The following is a 21994-nucleotide window of genomic DNA, read 5'->3' as shown; positions in this document are numbered from 1 at the left end:
AAAGTATTGAAGAACGAACATAGACATTCATGCAGACAGAGAAATCATCAACACTTGGTCACAGTGCAAAGCAGAATCCATGAGAACCATATGTGTGTCTCATAAACAAAACCACTTTCAAAAAGATCATATATGAGTTACATATGATCTTCCTGTCAGATAGTTTTTTCCCAGATTAACTCTGCATTGTGTTTCAACTACAAACATGTACAGTTCTGGATGATCATCAGTGAGGAAGAAGTTGTTAACTCACTGTTATGTAAAACAGACTTTTATTCATTGTTAGACAGCCATCGTCGTCTCCTGCTGAACGGCCTCAAAGCGTTCAACTCTCACGTAAATCAAAATAGTTGTAGTAGCTGTTGAAGTAGAGTAACAGAATTGCTGAGGCCTTTTTACTATTTGTCTGCATGTCTCTCCAGAGGCTTTTGTATTCTTTGTATAACAATGTTGGATCATCATTAAGGCCTCCATTTGTTACACAGATTATCACTTCAGATCAGAAGAGATTTATGGGAAGGATCATGTCATGATAACAAAAAAGATGGCTGCTTTACAATGACTGGCAGCATTTAAAAAAGATCGTACACAGCTGTAGTCTGTGTTTGTGGTTTTCAGTCCCCTTTTCCTGATGTACTGTGTCAATTTGTGCTCATCTCTCTGTGTTCATTTCTTTTGCTGGTGCTCTTTCTTTTTTTTTTTCTTTGCTAGCCAAGATATGGTGATATTATTACCTTTGCCAAGGAGGTTGTGTTTTAAGTGCTGTTTGTGGGTTTGTTTGTTTGTCAGCAGGATCATGGAGAAACTACTAGCCTGATTTTCATTCCTAGTGAAAGGGTATGGCATGAGCCAAGGAAGAACCCATGACATTTTTTTATTATTATTATTATTATTACAGGCTTTTACACAGCCCTACATAAAGTGATATTTTCTGACACTCAAAGGGACCAAGCCCTTAAGTATGCATAACTTTAAGCCTTAATATAATTTAAATGGGTGAGTTACATACAAATTCACCCCGTTTTATGTACCAGGCTGCAAACAACATGTTTATTTCTCCTGTAAATAAGGGCATTTTAATATGCATGCTCATGAAGATTGATTCACTTCTATAGCCAGCCTCAAGTGGCTGTTAAAGGAACTGCAGCTTTTGTTACTTCAGTGTTGGCTGCATTTGCAAAGAAAAATGGAAGTTGCTGCTTGGTACCAAGAGCTGAAAGGGAACATAAATGATTCCAAAATGAATATTGTTGCTCTGTAACAGCTGGATGTTTGAATAAGCAACTGTTTGCAAACAAGTTTGCTACATCAACTAAAAGCTATGATATGTTATACATACGTTTATATATGTTTTCTTTTCTTTTTTGCTGCTGCCCAAAGAAATCAGTTACTGCAGGATTGCCTTAAAACTTTCTTCACACATTCACATTAAGAATATAAAAAGGCTGTATGCTAGTTCACTGGGTGTACTCTTTTAGGTCACTGTACTGTTAAAGTTACAGTGAACATACCTTCAGACTACACATGAAGACCAAAAAAAAAGTTTGTCTAACTCTGGGTAATTAGGACAAATTGCAAAATTGCCCAAAGACTGCACTAACCCTGAAAGTCCTTTCTGTTCACACATTTCTTCTGATGCAGGACTCAAACATCTGTTTTACTTTTGCCGGAAACAGAACAGGCATGACTGGCAGCCCCTCTTCCTCCCTCCTCTACCCCCTCCCCATCATAATGGCTTGATCCTTTGATTATAGTGTAGGGAGAAAAGCACATGAGTATATGTTCCTAAGTTTTCCTTGAGGGCACAGCTTTGGCACATGAAATGTTCTTTCATGAATACTCCCGCACAAGTGGGGCTTAATAAAGACCATCAGAGCATTAGCAGCAGTAAGTGTGTGAGAACATTTTCCAGTTCCTGGGGCTATGAATTACTGCTCATTAAAATATTGTAGCATCAGCAATCCCACACACATCTCCACATGACAGCGGAGTTTGTGGATTGTGCGACTGATGTTAATCTTGTTATTATGGTTCTTTGCGATTTGTAAATTCTTATAAGCTTGTGTAATTGTGAGTCCAAACAACGGCTGATAAATGAGAGATTTTCTTATTAGGTACACAGAATGGACATCTGATCTATCTAAACATACATTTCTAAAGATTGATCAATTGATTCTGGCGGAATAGCAATGTAAATATCCATAATATGGCCGTGGCCTGGGTATAAAGTACATTTATTTATAAAATATTCTGACAGTGAAATGGATGTTTTACCCTTGAGTTCATTGTTTCCACATTAATACTGATTGTTTCTCAGAATTGTCTTGTGTAATTACTTCCCTGGTGACGAAACAATAGTTGATTAAATGCACTTGCTGCTGGACTACTAGCTGAGTAATAACATGCAATCATAAGCAGGTGTACAGTGCAGCCTTCATAATGTGACACTCACTTTGACTCCACTTTAACATAAAGTATGTTCTCGTCCCATGTAGCCTTTCTACAACTATAATAATTCATTGTTAGACAGGGCAAAGAAAAAATCATGAAATGCACTCATTATGGACTTCATTTTAAAACATATTCATGTGATCATGTATATCATTGTAATTAATCATTTCAGTGCCTCTGGAGCAGGGTGAATTTGGGACTGGAGTGTGAATATAGAGATCAAGATACCAGTTTGAAGGAGTACTCCAGTGATTTAGTGTTGCACTTCTAGAAAGTCGGGGGACTGACAATAGACAGATAAAAAAAAAAAACGGTCAAAAATGTTACAGCATTTTAGTCTCTAGTATGAGTAAATCTAAAAACATCCTACATTTCCCGTAATTCAACCTAAGATGCTATATCTTTTGTTAGATCTTGCTTGACTGCTAAATGGCCACACCTCTCTGACCTAAAGTAACTTCTTTTAAGCTTCAACTTAAATCCACAAAAACAAAGAAAGAGCCCTGATGATGTCATGTTTCAAACTTGGGAAATCTCCCTCGAGAAGACATTGTTCAACAGTTTCCGTTTTATATGTAAAATCAGCGAAGGAGGTGTTTGAACACTAGCATCTGCAGCCATGGTTTGCATATTCTGTCCTCAAAATCGAGTCACCCCACCATTAGGCAAAATACACTGACCTCATGCTGTATGTCTCTGGAAAACAGCATTAGCAGCAAATCATGAGATTAAAGTATGAAATTGAACTGAGCAGATGTTCTGTTCATCTGGGTTCCTTGTGGCCTGAGATGAATGAAACATCTCTGTCCTTTACTTGCTAATGGGACTCTGAACCCCTTTTTAAAACTTAAAAACTGACATCTTGTTTACCTCCTTGGTTAACTATTTGACCTTGCATCCCTCGCGGCTGTTAACTAAAGGTTAAAAGTGCAAAGCAAATCATGCCTTCTCTCTAAGTGGTTCTCGTCCATATATCTTTGAGGTTTCCTGGAAGGATGGTATGTTGGAATTTTTAGTGCGACACCAGATATGTTCCCTTGGTGCCATTCCTCGGGGCAGCAGAGTGTGACCACACGGCTCTCTGCAGACCAGTGATTTGTCTGGCAGTGCTATCAGGATGAGTGTAAAGAGCAAATGGCACTCTAATGGCTGACAGACATGGATTCATTTATTAAAGTGCTTGAGCGAAGGAGGGTTTAATCTCCTTGAGCAATCCCATATCTTTGGGAAAAGTCCCAAGGCACTCCGAGACATGTTCATAGTGGTAAAATCCTAGGTTCCCAAATCCCAGGTTCATGTTCAAGGGCTGCTCTTGTAGATCATTCTTTTATGAATCGTATTTAGTTAAATAGATTTTTTTCTTCTCAAATGCACCTTTTCTGTCAGACTAATTAGTCTCAGCACTGCTTCGTACATAATGAAATTGACCTTTTAGTTGGGAATGATCTCAGTCCGTTCCCAGGTAAGCGGGTGATCAGGATACAACAATACCAGTCTTTGAGCGGTGACTCACGTTCTCCAAATTTGATGAAGAGCTGTATTCATAATCCTCAAGAGGAGTTGTTAAAGCACAGGATTCATCAGCAAAGCCCACCTGTGGGCGGGACATGACGAATGGCACTTTACCTGCTCACATGGAGTAAAAATTAAAGACTCCGTTATAACTTACATCTTACACCCAGTGGGTAAGAGGTACAACAATGTTTGGCACTGTAGGACACCCACCCACCCTCTGGATGGATGGAATTTGTAGCAGCCCTCTGCAGCTTTGAAAGGCAATGGCCCAGTAAGTGGTTTTCCGCTTTTTAGTAATGCCATCAGTGGTCTGTTCACAGCATGTTAAGTTTTTTCCTAAGTGCTAGCAGAGGAATGTTTAGTTTGGTTGATGCAGATGGTCGTAGACTGGTTCCCCTAATCTTGAAACATTACAGAACATACACTGGATGGAATGGAGCCAAAAGTTTGTGGACACCAAAACATTAAACGCTTTATTGATTGTTGAACATGTCATACCAAATCCATGGGGATTGATCTGCTTCTATAACAGCCTCCACTCTTCTGATTTCTGGCTTCCCACAAAGACTTTGGGTAATGGGGTCTGGCTCACAGTTGGTGCTCCAGTTCCTTCCAAAGGTGTTGGATGGGGTTGAGGTCAAAGCTCTGTGCAACAAGACCTTTTTTTATGGACCTGGCTTTGGCTATGGATGTATTGTCATGCTAAAACAGGAAAGGGCTTTAAACAAACTGCTGCCACAAAGTTGGAAGCACACCATTTCTAAAATGATAGCATGCTGTGGTATTCCCCTTCATTATGGCCTATCCCAGGGCTTTATGAAACAAGCATTATAAGCAATATGAGGCTGCTACAAACATTAATTAGATAGATGAAAGATGAAGTTCTCCCTCTCTGTTTGTATTGTTAGTTCCTTTGAATCACTTTGCTGTCTCAATGCATTTTTACATGAGAAATAAAGCAAAGTAAACGCTTAAAATGCTCTCACGCACATGCAGCAGTTGATCCATTCCACTGACAATGACACAGAGGAGGATTTAGCTTCCAGGTTGTTGCGATGCAAACATGTTGACACTTAATTAAACTTAATACAGTGCTAGGCACCATTGCATCACACACAGTAAAGGTACAATTTTATTAATATAAGTCACGCTTGGAAAAATACATTTTATAGCATTTTGTGTGGGTGAAACTGGGACTGGGTTTTCATACAAGCACCCAAGTGTCTTCACTCTGATATTATAGCACATCATTACCTGAGCTTGTTTGGTTTGCTGTTAAACGTATGCATGGTGTACAAAGCTCCTTAACGGCTTTAGCTGTATTTTCTCCTTAACTGTGTCACTACAGATGAGGTGAGCATTCTGCAGGAGCTTTCTCTTCAGCTGTTGAACAGCAGTAACACCTCCATGACTGTGGATGACAGTAGGTGTCCGGTCCTACAGGTGGGGCAGTACTCCACCTTGGCTCTCCCTCTCCAACAGCTCCTCACTGACGGGTACGGTTTCATCTACAACTCCATATGTTAACTCTTTATTAATAGTTCCTACTGCATGTAAAGGTAAAATCTATTGGTTCGCCTTTGTTTTGTCCTCCATGTCAACTGTTGCTTACTGGGCCTAGTGGTGGTACAATTATCAGTAACAATTATAAATGGTGTGTGTCTATGTTTGTGTTCAGGTTTGCAGATGAGTTCAGTTTGCTGGTGCAGCTGCGGAGTCCTCAGAGAGACGAACGCAGTGTCTTCACCATGCTCAGCCCCGACAGCCACGTTATGCTGCAGCTGCGGATCAGTGCTTACGCCGTCATCTTCATAGGAACACAGCAACGACACTATGAGTGAGCACACCTCTTGATTTTATTTTATTATTTATTGTTTTACTTGTCCTTTCCTGCACCAAATCAGTACAAATTGAGAGTATGTTATTTATGTATTGAGTGCTGTGAAATAGATTTAAGATGATAATTAATTGGCTAAAATTGCTTAAAATCTACCAGTGAGACAGTACATACTTTTTATTCATTATCCAAAAAATCCAGATGTCAAAGTGATTACAGCATCCATCTCAGGTAATTGAGAACCACTCTTGCCCATTCCTGCTTCTTGGCTAAAGTGCATGAAAATGTGTCTGTATGACTGAGGAAAGTCTGTGGAAGTGTATTTGTTTGCAGCACATACGTACTTCTCTGACTGTAAATTGTGTTTGACTGTCTCTTTGGTGAGATGATTTATTAGGCGTCTCTTGGCAGATTTTTGCCTCTTCAGGAACCACAGAGCTTGAAGCAATTCATCACTGCACGACAGCAGACAGAACTGGGCCAAAAGATAGACAGACATAGATACTGTACTTGTATTCCACTGTTGGCACATGGCTGATTTTATTTTTTACCTTGTTTTTGTCTTAAGGCAGCATGTCTATCAAGCATGTTCTTTGGTGGCTTCCACCTACAAGGATGCTAGTGGGTCGACATTAAAGCTCCATTATTTTTTATGTGATATATTAAAGGGGAATTCCACCACTTTTACAAATCAAAGTTGATTTGCAGGTGCAATAAAAGTTCTATAAAGACTTTTATGGCTCCATTGGGAGCTGCGTGACGTCTGATGTATTCAAATTAAATATCTGATCAGCCACAACCAACATTGCCTTAAGTGATGTCACTTGAGTCAGTGTCAGATGGGGCTGAAGACTACAAGTTAAGCTGGAGATGTGGGGTTAGAAAGAAGTGAGTTTACCAGACCTCCGTCCCACTCCTCATCTCTGCTTGAGGCTGGCAGCTCGAGGCAACATTAGCCTCTGCTAATCTTCACTTGAACTGTCTGTGATCAAGTTGAATTATGGGTAATGTATATGCCTAGAGACTATATCTCTGGTTCTGCTGCACTGTTTTTTGATTCGATTGATTTGATTTCTTTTTTAAACTGTGGTGTAACAATATAGGAGCACAAAGCTTAATCGGCTGAGCACTATGACAATGAAATGACTTACTGCCAGATTTTTCAGCTCTAGAAAGATCTTTAGCCTCTTTATCATTGTTTCAGAGACACACTGTGCACTACCTGACCAGCCACAAACAGCAGATAGACAAAGTGAAAGACCAGCTGATAAAGAAAGTGGCACATTTAGCAGTTAAAGAGCCTCATATTTTTCTCAGGAGCTGGTGGAAGTAACTGTTAATACTGCTTATATGTTAGGCATAGCATGTTTATAAGGTGATATGTCAGAGGTTAGTGTTTGTTGTGGAAATATTCTGACCCCCAAATGAGTTTCTGCCTTTTTTTTAATCAGTATTATATTCCACTTCTGGCATGTTTTATGTAGCCATGCTAAAGAATGATGGATCAGCAGTGTTTGCACATTCCAACACAATATCAGATGCTACACACCAGCTGTCAGGGGTGTGGCGTTTTGCTAAAGGACACTTCATCAGATCAGATCAGATCAGAAAATTATTTCGTTTAAATAGTTGACCTACAGCTTGAACCTTACTACTCAGTAAAGGAAGGTTTTTAGTAAAGAGAAATACAAAAGGTTTTAACTTTAATTTATGTCCAAGATTAATTCATACAGACATTCATCTCAAGATGCACAAAAACCAAAGACGTGATTACATAATGGACCATGTGTCTCTGTCAGGTTCCCAGTCAGCGGTCTGTCTGATGGAAAGTGGCACCATGTGGCCATCAGTGTGTCTGCCAAGCGGCTGGCGCTGTATGTGGACTGCTCTCTGCTGGAGAGTGTGGACTGGGTTTACCATGGCATGGGGATCAGCGCTGACGGCCTATTCATGGTGGGAGGCATCATTGAGGGCTTCGAGACTCCATTTGAAGTAAGTGGCTCTGCAACTTTGTTTTTTTCTTTTTCTCATTTTATTTTCCCACTGATCATAAAGAGAGACATTAAGACACACCAAAGCAACCACACCCTTGATATAATCATAAGCCCAAAACCCTATCACCTGTTCTGCCCATTTCTTTCATTTACAAGACGGCCAGAAGATAAATTCATAAAGTTCAGTTCAGATTCTCAACTGACTTAACAATGAACTTCAGGGTGTCTGAATGGCTAGTTGGATTTTAAAAGCTCTACTTTTTGAAAATGCTAATGTTGTTCTGTATTATGTTTGTGTGTAATAACACAAATTATATGACCAGATGATTATGCAACAGCCAGATGATATTTAAACCAACTGTTGCCAGGTAATAAGCCACATGTGTATAGTCCAGTTCAGTAGAATTTGGTCCGAAAAGACATGCGCGCCTGCTCATCCTTGCAGCACACACACGCACACACATAGGAAAGAACACACAAGTAGATATTCCAGCCCCGTGGCCCTATCCCACCCCATTCCCTTTTCATCACAGACCCAAAGACATGAAGCCCGTAATGCTTAGAAACCATGTGTTTGTTTTTATAAACTATGCGTAAAAATTCCCTGTAACCTGCTCTAACCACAACCTCAATTACCGCCCAATCACCAGTGTTACGTAAAATTACAGAGGAAACACTGATGAGTGTTTGGACAGAGGATGAGTTCAGTATCCTCAACACCCCTCCCGACATGAAGACATCTCTCGTCACATTACTTAATCGTTAACCAAATCTGGATGCCTTTGGACTGCGGCAGGAAACCCACAAGGAGAACATGTAAACTCAAAGTACAAATCATGTAAACTTTTGCTGACAATTTTCAAATGCAGTAAGTTTAGTTTTAGATTGTTCCATGTCATTTTCTTTGTCCATTCCAGTCACCTACTGGATTTCATTATTTCCTGTATGATATTACCATCTGTTGGTAGACTCTTGAAAACTTACCTGAGTTGTGTAATCTGTCGCAGAGAACATCAAATCTGCATTCATTCTTGTCAGAGTTACATTATTGTTGTGTGGTAATGCAGTTTAAGTGCAGATTAATTTGAAAAGGTCATCATTACATTATCTTGTATGGTCCTTTTTTTTTTCAACTGAACCTCTTCCATTAAAGGCTGATTTTGAAGGCCCATAATGCACCTCGCTTTGCGTTGTGCACATGCTGTCCCAGTTACTGCGAACACTGATGTAGCCCGAGGATCAGAGCAGGCAGTGTGACTGTATCACAGTGGGGGGGAGGAGGAGTGTTATAGAAGCAGCATCTGGATTTGTTCTTAGCACCAGATAAAATGGATTCTCCATTGCCTTGTTTCCCCTGGTGACAGCTTTTTACTGAGCTCCAAGGATGGAGCACTTCCACAATCTGAGGTGGTGACAGTCTTGTCTCTGGATAATCTTTTGTGTTAGGCAACGCCAAACCTTACATTACTGTACACTGCTTTTATCTATAACTCTGACTGTCATCTACTCCACTATAGCATGACACATACTGCTTTATTTTAATGGCTTAATTTTAGGACCAAAATGTGATATAGCCGGGCCTTGTCTTTCAAGTGTGGCTTAACTTATTCAGGGTAATATGTTCATCCTGGATGGACTTATCTTGAATAAAAAAATAAAGGCAAAATCAATAGTAGGAACCATGATAAGCATTCATATGATTGGTCGAGTGCCAGGTAGGTATGTTGGGAACCCTCCCAGCATGCATTGATGCGATACATTCATGGATGTAAATCTCTGTTCTACATTTTGCTCCACAATGTTTCCACTATTTCTGCACTGTTTAACATTAGAGATTACCAGTGAATGTGGATAGATTAGTGGGTTTCTCAATTGAGGTAAAAGAGACCTTTAAGTGACAATCATAACCCAGCTATGAAAATGAAACTTCCATACCGGGTTTAATTACGCATTCTACCGTTAATTGTTTAATATGTTTCAGTGTACAAATCAGAAATCCCCATTTCATTGTCAAATTAAATGCCATATGTTCTGGCTTCATTCGTCAGAACGGTCATTTTTTTTAGTTGAGTTTATGTCTTATTGCTCACAGTAGGGCTGACCGCTAAATCGTATTTTCATCATCATCGCGAAATGAACGTCTGCAGTGAACACATTGCAAAAGACTGCCTGAAACAAACCAGCCCCTCCCTTCTCTACCAGTGTTACCTCTAGGCAGAGAGTCACATATAGGAGGACAGAAGACATGATGAATTACTGATACTGATACTCTATACTTAACACTCAGTATTATAATGTCAGGAACATGATTTATTGATCTGTTACTGACATCTAAGATTTGTTTACAGTGAGACGTTATTGAGTTTATATATTGACTTTGCTGTTGTAGACATTACTGTGCAAGAATGATATAAACTTACACAAAAGTTACAACTGACTTATATCCCATGCCTGGGATTGAATTGTTAACTGATCTTTTGTAATCTGATGTAGCGCCAACTGCTCATCACCGATCAGCCATAACATTATGAGCACCTGGGCACCCTGGAGCAGTTTGAGCTACAGTAGCTCGTCTGTTACAACGGACCAACGACTACATCAATGAGCCTTGGCCACCAATGACCCTGTCTTCGGTTCACAACTTTTCCTTCCTTGGACCCCTTTTGATAGGTACTGACCACTGCAGACAGGAACACCCCACAAGAGCTGTGGGTTTGGAGATGCTCTGACCCAGTCTTCTAGCCATCACAATGTGGCCCATGTCGCTCAGATCCTCACGCTGCCCATTTTTCCTTCTAACCCATCAACTTTGAGGACAAAATGTTCACTTGCTGTCTGATATATCCCACCCACTGACAGGAGCCATGATATCGAAATAATCTGTATTATTCACTTCACCAGTCAGTGGTCATAATAAAATGGCTGATCAGTGTAGTTTTCTGTTCTGTATATCAAGAGACGGTTACATTTAAAAAAGTTTTGTGTAGATTTCCTCTCTCATTGTATTTAACATTTCTGTCTCTGCAGGGTCATCTCCGGCAGCTGACCTTCCTCATGGGCACCCCAGACGCAGCCCAGCAACACTGCAGTCACCACCCGCCCCGCTGTGGTGAGACCGCCCCCAAGCCTCCTCGCTCCCCACGCACCAACAATGCCCTGGAGGTGAGGAAAGATGAAGAAGAAAAGAAATCTGGTCATATAATGTGTGTTATTACACACACTGGCAATCATGGAGTCATGTCATTTCTTATTGTTCCTTTGTAAACCGCAAGGCTCTGACATGTCACTGAGGTGTTTAAGGTGAAGCCACATGTCTTTTGAAGCCCACAGCCCAGACACTCTGACTCCTGCAGTTAATACAGCAGAACCTGTTATATACTATGAAGCATGATAAAAGATCATCAGAGGATTTAAAACAAAAACTGCACTGACTCCTGTGGTTTTAATCCGGTCTGATGAATTTAATAACCGTGTGAGTGTTTGTTTGTGGTTTTTGAATTTAGAAATTGTCCCTTGTGTTTCCACACAGAATATACTCCTGTCCTCGAATGACCTGGAGGACCTGCTGGGGAATCCCGAGGACAAGTCATTTTTGGGCTTTGGTAGAACTGTAAGTAGGATATAAACGGCAGTGTTCTTTAAAGTTGTGTTGAAAATCCCAGTTCATTTAGGTGTTACAAGCAAGCAAAGTCCAACACAAAAAAACATGCAGTTGCCTGGTTTCACAGCTGCGTCCTGGACTTGTAGTTAGGAGAGTGTGGGGTTAGATCCAGCTGTGGACAGGCAGGCAGCTACAGACGTATATACCAACCATCGGTCTGGTTTTTACTGGCTATTTTTTTTTTCATCAATCTCTGTCTCTAACCACCAGTTCATCTTCTGTCATTAATTAGTACTGCGGTGCAGAGCCTCAGGCGTCAGAGGCACCAACCAGCCGTCCCACCTCTTGTTCTCAACTGACTGGTCCACTTTTAGTGTGTGTGTGTGTGTGTGTGTGTGTGTGTGTGTGTGTGTGTGTGTGTGAGAGTGAGAGAGAGCGTGTTCTGTGAGACGCCTGTGTGCCTGACCTGTCTGAGCTCTGGTCCATCAGTCTGTGTCTGCTCCCTGGTCTTTGTTGTGGCTTGAAAAGGGTTCATTTGGTTGCTGAAGCTTAAAATCTGTTTTGATTAATTATAGCTTGGGCTTCATTTTCTCATTGAAAATAAGGGGAATTTATTGGTGTCGTTACTTTGAACATTAAAAGAATGTGGAAAAAATCTGACAAAAACAATTAAAAAATAAATAATTTATTTTAACTTTTGCAACACAACCACTGCTTTTTTGGTTTACTTGTTTACAGGGTGTATGATCAGTAAATTATCTGTATTTTCTCCACATTTTTTTTCTCCAAGTTCTATAACCAGAACCATTTTTTGATGTAAATTTACACAATGCCTGTACTTTTTACTCCACTAGTACTATTTGATAACTTGAGTTACTAGTTACTTTGCAGTCTGAGATAACTACTACCTACCATTGGAGAGTTGGCAACTGATCACACTTTGTGCTGTGACATAAATAAAACTGCTCTTCACTGCAGAACAGACCGACCATATAGACCCTGTTCACAGCAGCCATTTTGACATGAAATGGTAGAGTAAACACAGGCGTTATTGTACTATTTAAGGTTCCGTTCCATTCAGGTCAAACAGAGTCAGCGTGCTGCTATTGTGCATGTTGGCTCACTGGAAAGACTGTGCTACACTAAATGGAATGGAGCCTGAATTAGTGTCGTTGCTAACGCTCGTGTTTATCCTACTATTTAATGTCAAAATGGCTGCTGTGAAAAAGGACCCTTGCTTACTAAATAAAAGCTTTTTGAGGTTCCCGTTTTTGGTTGCCATCAAGCCTCCTGTGACTTTTCCTGGGTTTCTACTGTGCTAGCTATTAATTAATCTGTATGTGTGAGCGTATGAGTCATACTTTTATTAGTCAAACAGTGTCTGCCCAGCTTCCCACCTTTCTGCCTGTCCTATCAAATCCACCCGTCTTTCTTTCTATAATTGCAAGCCCATTGGTTTCCACTCCACACTTTAAACTTGTGTTGATGGTGATGAATATTTTAAACTTATCAGTACATCTGAATCCACAATGAGCTAGCGTATACATTCAGAAATCTGTTTTGTTATGACTGCACACACTGTAGTCTAATCCTCCCGACTAAACAAAATACTGGTTCCTGAAATACATACAGGTGTTTATACTGGCACTTGCAGAATAAACCATGTTTCTGGAATCGGCACATGTTTGAAATGGAAATAAAGCAAAGACCGTGCGCTTGGAAACAAACGAAAAGCAAAGCTGGTTTGAATTTACATTTTCATGTCAATGCCAAATGCAGGAAAAAATCAGCGAGGATCTGGTTCTCTTTACCGTATACAGTAGTGTACAGCCAGGAGGAGCCAGGAGTAAAACACAGCAGACCATACCGTGCCATGCCAGCCCCATCAGGCACTGTGTTTCTCCCATCAGGATGGCATTGGCATGCCTTTGTGATGATGCAGACGACGAAAACCTCTCCTGCTGTTTTGTGTTGTAGAGAATGTTTGCAGGATCAGCTGCAGCAGATATATCTTAATAATAACTGAAATCTCTTCAGCAGGCTGCATCTCCTTCTCATTATCTGTCTCCCTCCGTTCATCTGTTTCAGTTTTTCTGGTATTTATTATGTCTGAATGTGTCTCTGTGTCTTAACTGTCTCTTTATATGTCCATTGTCTCTGTCTGTTCAACTGTTGGTTTCACGTTCTTTCTTCCTCTGCACTCCCTGTCCAAAAATCAATTCAGTGGCTTGTGCGCTACTGTATGTAGTAAGATTGATTGAAATTAAAACAAATTTTGATTGTTATAACTTTGCAATGAATTTGGACGGGATCAGCATATTGATATAAAAACCAAAGTGAAGGTTGCCCGGTTAGCTCTCTTGATAGAGCTGGCAACCATAGAATGAGTCCTGCAGCAGCCCAGGGTTCAAATCCGACCTGTGGCTACGTGTCATCCCCTCTCTCTACCCCCCTTTTCCTGTGTAAAAACACGAAGAGGTTATTTGCTGGACTATGTCTTAATGGTCTGTCACATAACCCCAGTTATCCCACCATTCCTCCACCGTGGAATGGAAAGTCTTATCTTAACTCCTTGTTGTTCTTTGGTTTTTGCATTGATCAGACAAAAGATTTGTGGTAATTGGGGAGCTTTGGAGTTGCTGTTAAGCATATTTAGTTATCTTTGGACAGAGGCTGTCGTACTGTAGTTGTATTAATCTGCTCATCTAACTTTCTGCAAGAAAGCAACTAAGCATTACATTGCTCAAGATGTCGATCCATTTCCTTAAAAAATGTCAAACATTCACTGTTTGCAGCTTCTCAACTGTGAATGTCTGCTGCCTTATCATAGTAAATTGAGCTTTGTCACACTAATTCACAAATGCAAATTAATCTGCCAGAGTAGATGACATCATGAGCTAAGCAGATTGGTCTGGTCTGGTTCCCAGGCTAGTTTTATACTGCTTGTCAGACAAAACAAGACATTTACCTTGTCACTTGTGAAACTTTGTGATGGGCATGTTCTGAAATTTTATAGACCAAATGACGAACTCAATAAAATAGTCAGCAGTTTTATGGTCAAAATAATTGTTAATTGCAGCTCATCACATAGGAAATAGTCAAAGGGTGAATTAGGGACTGATGTTGGACACAGTTTCCATGCAGCCTGTTTCTCATTAAATCCACACAGACGAGACCTGTGGAGGTACAGCCGTCCTGTCTCTGGCTCTCCTCAGAATCTGCACATTGAAAAAAACAAAAAAACAACACTACTACATTAACAAGATCTATTTCTCTTTCGCTAAGGTCTGCTGCTGTCGTCTTTGAAGCATAACATTTCTGACTGTGGGGCTACGTTTTTGGGGTTTCCTGACTTTGATGCATGTCCTGTCTGGGGGCCACTGGCTCCCTTGACAGGTGCTCTCTTTAGAGACATGGCACTCGCCCAGTTCATCTACAGCTCCACCAACATGCACTAAGATGTTAAACACTCCTGCAGGTCATGGACCTTAACTAAACATGTGATTACGAAGCCAGAGCTATGAACTTCAGTGTATGTTGATGGCTTTGAACCCTCATAATCGAAATGCCCTATATTCATCAGAATTACTTGTAAATCTTAGCACTTATTTGTATCTTTTAAGCTATTTATCAAACCAAAATGCCAAACATTTATTGCCCTCAGCTTCCCAAATGTAAATACTTGCTTCTTTTCTTTTATTTATTTGATTGTGAATGGAATTACTTACTTTTGGTTGAACAAGACAAGTAACAGGAGGACATCAGTCTACACTCTGAGAACATCTGAGGCCTTTTTTATTATTTTCAGGCATTTTATAAAGGTAATTGGAAAAATAATCAACTGATTATTACAGCCCTGGTGTGCTCTATAGTAATCAGCACATCCGCTCTAGATCTGAAAGTTTTTAGTCTCCTAAATGGTGTCTGTAGGTGTGTACAGTATGTGGATTTCCTTGCGTATACAGTACATGCATGTGTGTCAGAAAGAGAGGGCGAGATGGAGCATGACAAAGTTTGTGTTTGATTGTTTTTTCTGCGTTGAACGTCACCAGCAGAGTGAATCCAATTTGTCTGAGGGCTTTTACTTTTATAAATAGTTAAAACACCGTACACTTGATCCCTAAAGCTGCATCTGTCACAGAGAGAAAGAGACACACACACCTGTGGTCACAATATTCCTTGTTCCATATCCTATCACAACCAACAGTTTCCACTCGGTTCTCTAGAGAGGCCTCTTTCATAAAACTTGTCAAACAATGGGTTTTTACTGGCAAGCCGAGACAAAACAAAAATGTGGGAAAAAAATGATCCATCATTCTGACACTTTTCCATAACTCTGTCAATCCACCAGGGTCCATGTTACGTATTACATGTAAAGCTTGGCAATAGGTGCTTATTAAATGACTTTACCCTTGGTGGAATTTTCATGTCCTAGCAAAGCTTAAGCGTTAGTAAGGGTTGAATTTTGTTTAACTTTTTTTTTTTTTTTTTTAAAGCTGCTATAGTCATTAACAAATTACCCATTAGATCTAAAGTCTTGTGTCATTTCCTTATACCAAACATATGAAACTCCTGATGTACACCTCAAACCTGCATTCATCGTTGGCTTATTTATGGCTAGGTCCAGTACAGCTGAGGAGTGGAAAACCAAAACAACAGGCTGAAAGACGCTAAAACACTGTGAAGCTGAGGGGAGCTGCAGAGATTAATTCTCTCACTTTCTGGCCATGCTGCGTACTTGGCCAGAGGCAGCAGCTAACTGAATCTGAGGTCAGGGGCCAGGGGCCAGGTCAGAGTCATCCAGCTGGTTTGTAGAGAGAGTCAGACGGAAAGGTTAGCCAGCTTTTACCTCTTGTCCAAAAAGCTAGGGGGACATGAGCTGCTCCTATAAGTACCATTATGGATGTCATCCCTGAACTCTGGATATTGTATCATCTGTCTGTCAGGAGAGCTGAACCAGTGCAAATTGTGCACCAGTGTGTGGACAAAGAGCTGATATCATGCCTTAACTGTGAAAGCCAGAATCAGTGGGTCTGTAAGTTACATTCTTGTCACGTTCACATCGTTGGCCAAAAGTAACATCTTCTCATCCCAGAAAACGTCACATTCCTTTATTGATCTCAATACTGCTCACTTAATTCTGCTCTTGCTCTCCTCTGAATGTTGCGAGGTTGCGCAACACAGACAGATCTGCCAGGTTTCCTAGCAACAAAGAGAGCAGGTAGATGTGCTGACAGACCTCCTCAACTTACAGACTCAAGATATCCTACGCAGTCAGCCAAGAAGCTCCAATAAGGCCCAGCAGACGAGTGACCCATGTCGGGTCTTCAGTTTTTATTTGTGATTTCCTACGGCATGCTGCCAGCGTGCAAAATGTAAATCCTGCTGGGTTTGGCTCCAGGATGATGGCTCTGGTGACAGGATAGTTACAGTTCTCTCAGGGCCTTCCTACAGTTACTGTGTATGCTCAGCTCTGTGATTAGTGTGTGTCATGCTTTATGATCATATCAGAGACAGAGAAAAGTAAATCATTTAAGCTGTGTTGATGATATTGTGATATAATGTAATGTTCCCATAATTACAGTGCTGAAAGAGAGCGAGATACCGTCTGGGACAGTTCACTCCCAGCTTCATGTTTTTTTGTTCTGTTTTTTTTTAACATCATGTTCATTGGTGTGTGCATCAGAGATAATAAGAAATGAAAGCTTTCAAATCTAAGTTGCTTTAGAGGAGCTTTCAAAGTTTGTTGGAAGTTAGAGTTCTGGAGTTAGAATTAGCATCTTCTACCCCTTCAACTCTCCCACACAGTTTGAAAACGTCTGCTTTAGGGAAAAAGTTAAAAGACAATGAAATAAATTGTGACAGGAGAATATGAATTACATGAATAATACATAGTTTAGAGGAATATAATATATATTTAGAGAAAATAAGATTAGAGCCACATGAGACCTCACATTGAAGTCGTCATAATATTTTTTTTCAGCTCTGTAAGGACTTAACTGAGCTATTTTTAAAGGGTCAACACAATAAATTAATTGTCTCATGAAACAGTTTGAGGTCTGTTCACGCTTGGAGCTCAAACTGTTGGCATTGCCGGAGGATGACACACTGCAACACAAACACGTCAGAGCAGCAGCAGAAGGGAGACAGTGGGATACAGAGCTCTTGTTTCCCAAGACAGTATAACAAAGAAAAGACTCATTAAAACAAGCCCCACAATCCATCTGGTGGGATGCATTCTGGAGTTAAACATGTTTTTCTGGGGTTTCCTCTGAGCTGCATGATGGATCAAAGACTAAACGGCACATTGAGCAAAATATTTGTTAAATTAAAACACAAGGACGAGGAAATATGCTTTATGTTCGCCATAAAAAAAGTGAAAGAGTATCTGAATTCTGTCTTTGTTTTTAAATCAACAGGACATTTCTGCACACTGTCAAGCTTTTCTTTTTCACGCGCTGCACCATAGATTGAGCAGTAACTTTTCATCTGCTTGGCAAGGTGAAGATGACTGATTCCAATATAAAATAAAGTAAATACAGACAAGCCAGGAGGCCTTCAAATCGTGGAGTGCAAGAGGAAGTAGATTGTTGAAAGAGGGGATGCTCTTTGAAAGAGAAGGAGGAGGAGATCGAGGATTTGGAAAGAAGAAGATCGAAAAATATAAATAAAGGGAAGGGTTCTTGGTTGTTTCTTTCCTTTTTGTCCGAGACATGGAACGATTTTCTCAACACGAGAAGCCCCAACATGCTCCAACTAATAATTTACCCTTTCCAAAACTGTAATTTGGTACAGGGTATCTCTGCTGTGAAGATAAATCAACTGTGGTTAAATGCTAGGTGATGGGACGTTGTCATAAGAGTGCTACATCAGCAACTTGCAATCACTCTCCTTTCTGATTCTTCCCAGCGCTAACCCTCTCCACTGCAGGTCCCGCTCCTAACATGCAACAAGGATTACATTTTCAGTGCAGACAGCAGGCATCTCTGGAAGCCATTATGTAGCGGGGAGGACTGAAGATGTGCCGGGAAGTTGTTTAGAATTAAAAAGTGATCATTGATTTCCTCCCGCACATCTGCCCTGCAGTTTTAAAGCACCCACAGAGGTTCTGTTCACCCCGAATCAACCTCCCTCTGCTCTCGTTTATTTATATTGCTGTTTACGCTAGACCACCTCTCCTTTTGTTCCTCATAGACATGAAGTAATGCTTCCGGTGACAGGGAGTTGCCCCGCTGTTCTCGGCTTTCATGCAGAGGAGGTCTCCTCTCTGTGTCGACCCAGCCGTTTAAATCAAGCCAACCTCAGACGGTCCTCTGTGAATATTTCCCTTCAGATGCTCTCTCAACTGTGGTTGTTTCACTGAATCTGGGCACTGCGGCTTCCCCCTCCAGAGATTCTTTTTCTTTTTTTCTTTTAGGTCTAATTGTGTGCATGCAGGCTCGCTCCGACCAGAATGCATCCACGTGTGAAAGCAGTAGGGATTCCCTCACATCATCCCTGTTTTCCTTCGTTCTGCTCCCCTCAGCTGGAATGAGCAGTTATTCATTCTAGCAGATTTTTAGTTGCCCATGATGTTGCGGTTAGTGTGTTGTGCCAATAGCTCGCCACGATCAGATGTTCACTCTCACCCTCAATCTAGTTTGGTTAGCTGAGTGCTGGCAAGCACTTTTGATGTTAAGGATTTAATGTGCTATAACATCCGATGCGTTCTCTGACTTTTTGTGGTTGAAAGTGATTGAATGTATTTCTTATTTAAAATACTTTGGGTTGTAATTGTCCCACATACACTAGATTACAGTTGTCTTTTCCCCTGTACATTTTCTCTTGTCTTACTCTTTCTCAGCATTCGGGCCAATGGGCTGGTCTACAGTCTCCTACACATGCCAGATTAGATGCATTGTTTGCACAAGGTGTATGGTTGGTACTAGTGGAAGGGTGTGTACCCAGTAGGTGTGTGGGTGTGTCTGCTGGGAACTGGATCAGCCTCCTGTGCAGAGGTCTGCCTGTGGGTAGTTGAAGTGCAGACAGACCTGCAGTGTCTCCTGCAGTCATGCTCTACCATGTTGGATGGTACTTGCTGCTTGGATGCCTGTTGCTGGATTTAGATGGACTGCACGTGCAAGGTCAAGGGAGACGGAAAGGAAAGGTACTGCCTGGTGTAACCTTGTACAGATGTTGCATATGTAAATGTTCCCTTTCATTTTGGTCTAGACTGATGTAAAGTAGGGTGTGTAATGCTCTGCAAACCATTGTGTCAAACACAATGTGGCAATGCTTTTACTGATTTTACTGGAATTAGGACATTTTCCTTCCCTGAGGATGAATGTTTGTGTGATTAACACACTTGCAATTTGTGGCTCTTGGAGATTTGACTCAGATGTTTAAAGATCAAGGTTGTACCTGTTTTAGTTTTTAGTTTTGAATCAACCTGAACCAGTGTTCACCCTGTAGGGTGATGTCAGAATGATTAGTGTTAATCCTTTATGTTAAACATCACATTACATTCAAGTATTGTTTTGCTTTGCATTTGCAGTTATGTGTTCTGTTTCTCTCTTCTCTTGATAACAGTGTGTCTCCAGACTAGATGACTTTATTTTTTTCCAACCAAATGAACAATTCCATGAAACTTTATCAGTTGAGAGCATTCTCCGAATGCATCTTCACATGCTGAATGTAGTTAAGGGAAGCCCATTTGTGATCCGATAATGGCTAGCTCACTAGTAGCTAGCAGCATAACGGCCTCTCGTTCTTACAGAGAGATCTGATACACCACATCTGCAATTGGCTTTCCTAAGTAAATATTTTTGTGTAACTGCTAAATAATAGACACTGTCTCTAGTGTATGCATAATATATCACAGTCATGACTTTCAGGGACAGTCAGTGGCACAATAGGCTTTTTAAATAGATTGTGAGTTCAAAAGATTTAGCTCAGTTTATCTGTAAATCAACGGGCGCAGACCAAAATGCTTTTGGATGGACCTACAACCAATCAGAGTTATGAAATGTGTGATGTAGCATAGTTGGTAAATTAAACTTACCAAATCCTGTCAGAAGTACGGCAAACATATCTTTCTATCTTGACGTGCTGTTGTTTGTTTTTCTTTTCGAGAAAATATACCATCTGTTTAATACAGAGGTGATAGTGGATTCAACAGAAACAGTTCTTGGTTGTTGGTTGGTTGAAAAGGTTTCAACGGCCAATAAAGTCGCGCTCCTCTGTACAGTCAACGTATCAAGCCAATCCAGTATTAGATAAATGGTTGTGATTGGCCCGACCAAATCCAGGATGGGTGGTAATCTGTCTGAATGGAAGGATGACCATATATATCTGCCAGAGCCAATAAAACATGAGCTTGCAGATTTGTCCGGTTCCCAGGCTAGGAGAAAGACACCAGTTTATTTTTCTTAGGCTATCTACTGTGAACATGAGAAGAAGCTTGCTTTGGCAAAAGAGGCACTTGCCCATATGTTGTTCTATTAGACAGGGAGCTAGAGGTTGCCAAGCAAATTTTATTGTTTAACAATGTCAAGGTCTTTCTTTTGTCCCTCCAACATACTTCATGATCTTATATCCCTGGACCACCACTGGTGATTTGGTAGACACTTTGATCCCAAGCAACTGTGGCATTTCTAACATGGGTGGTCCTGCTGGGAATAAAGTTCCCAACCATAACGGTGTTAATACTGCGCTCAACCTGCTGAGCTACTGAACAGCACTGAGTCACAATAGAAAGTCACACGCTCACTCGCGTGCACATTACAAGTCATGTAGATGTGTAGATGAACACACACATGTTTTGACACATTAGGTCTGTGCCTTCTCCACGTCCCCTCAGACAGTGTTGCTGGGATTCAAAGGCAGAAACACACACACACACACACACAGAGCTCATCAGGCTGTTTGTATCTTCACTGTTGGCTACTGTTGCTGGTTTCCTTGTGTTTTTTTAAGGTTGGCAAGGTTTGCAACATTTTGCAACAGTTTACTAATCATAGAAGATGATTTGCTTTTCTTTTACAGTTTTTCATTATCCTCTGCCTGGTCCTTATTCATGAAACATCAGACCACTCATCATACATTTTTCTAGGCCAAATTGCCTTCTACTGCTTGCAAGACTGAGCCAGTCTGAGGACGTCTGCATACCTGTGTCTTGGTTAGATTTACGGACCTTGGCATTTGATTAGCCCTTTGTAGAACCAAGTGTTCATTGTCTGCGTGTGTGCATGTGTGTGTTGATTAAAGCGCACTAGCCTGTGGCACTTTGTGTCAGGCTGTGAGGCTTCCATAGACTTCTCATTGCTCATAACAGAGGATCTGTCAGCTACACATTTAGACAGACTCCTGAGGAGACTTGTGCTGTTGGAAGGACACAATGGTTTGTTATAACCATTGAGTCCAGGTGTGCCCTGCCAACATCTGCCCTAATTGCCCTAATTTACTGTGTTTTCCCACAAATGTTTGGGAGTTGCAGAAAAGTTGAGCTTATAACTACTTCTTTTAATGGAACTGATGTGATTGTGCTGTATATTATTAGATGAAGATGATAAATAGCAACCTATTTGCAAGCATTTCAAATGCTTTACCACACAAATG

The 21994-nt window shown here is 40.8% G+C and overlaps 1 protein-coding gene across 2 annotated transcripts in view; it reads left to right on the top strand.

Annotated features, from left to right (window-relative positions):
* The window catches only part of si:ch211-196i2.1 (collagen alpha-1(I) chain), a 99242-nt gene that overhangs the window by 23954 nt on the left and 53294 nt on the right, over positions 1-21994 (top strand). The window contains exons 2-6 of one of the 2 annotated variants that reach the window (XM_051412947.1): positions 5315-5462; positions 5645-5803; positions 7603-7795; positions 10825-10959; positions 11327-11407. In XM_051412947.1, the coding sequence (XP_051268907.1) occupies positions 5315-5462; positions 5645-5803; positions 7603-7795; positions 10825-10959; positions 11327-11407 (716 nt within the window). Of the gene's footprint in view, positions 1-5314; positions 5463-5644; positions 5804-7602; positions 7796-10824; positions 10960-11326; positions 11408-19419; positions 19545-21994 lie in introns of those variants that run through there. The other variant, XM_051412948.1, reaches the window with a different exon arrangement.

This window comes from Dicentrarchus labrax, unplaced genomic scaffold, assembly GCF_905237075.1.
Source record: "Dicentrarchus labrax unplaced genomic scaffold, dlabrax2021, whole genome shotgun sequence".
NCBI classification, from domain to species: domain Eukaryota; kingdom Metazoa; phylum Chordata; class Actinopteri; family Moronidae; genus Dicentrarchus; species Dicentrarchus labrax.
Note: the sequence above shows the minus strand (reverse complement) of the source record. Positions and strands in the feature narration are given on the sequence as shown.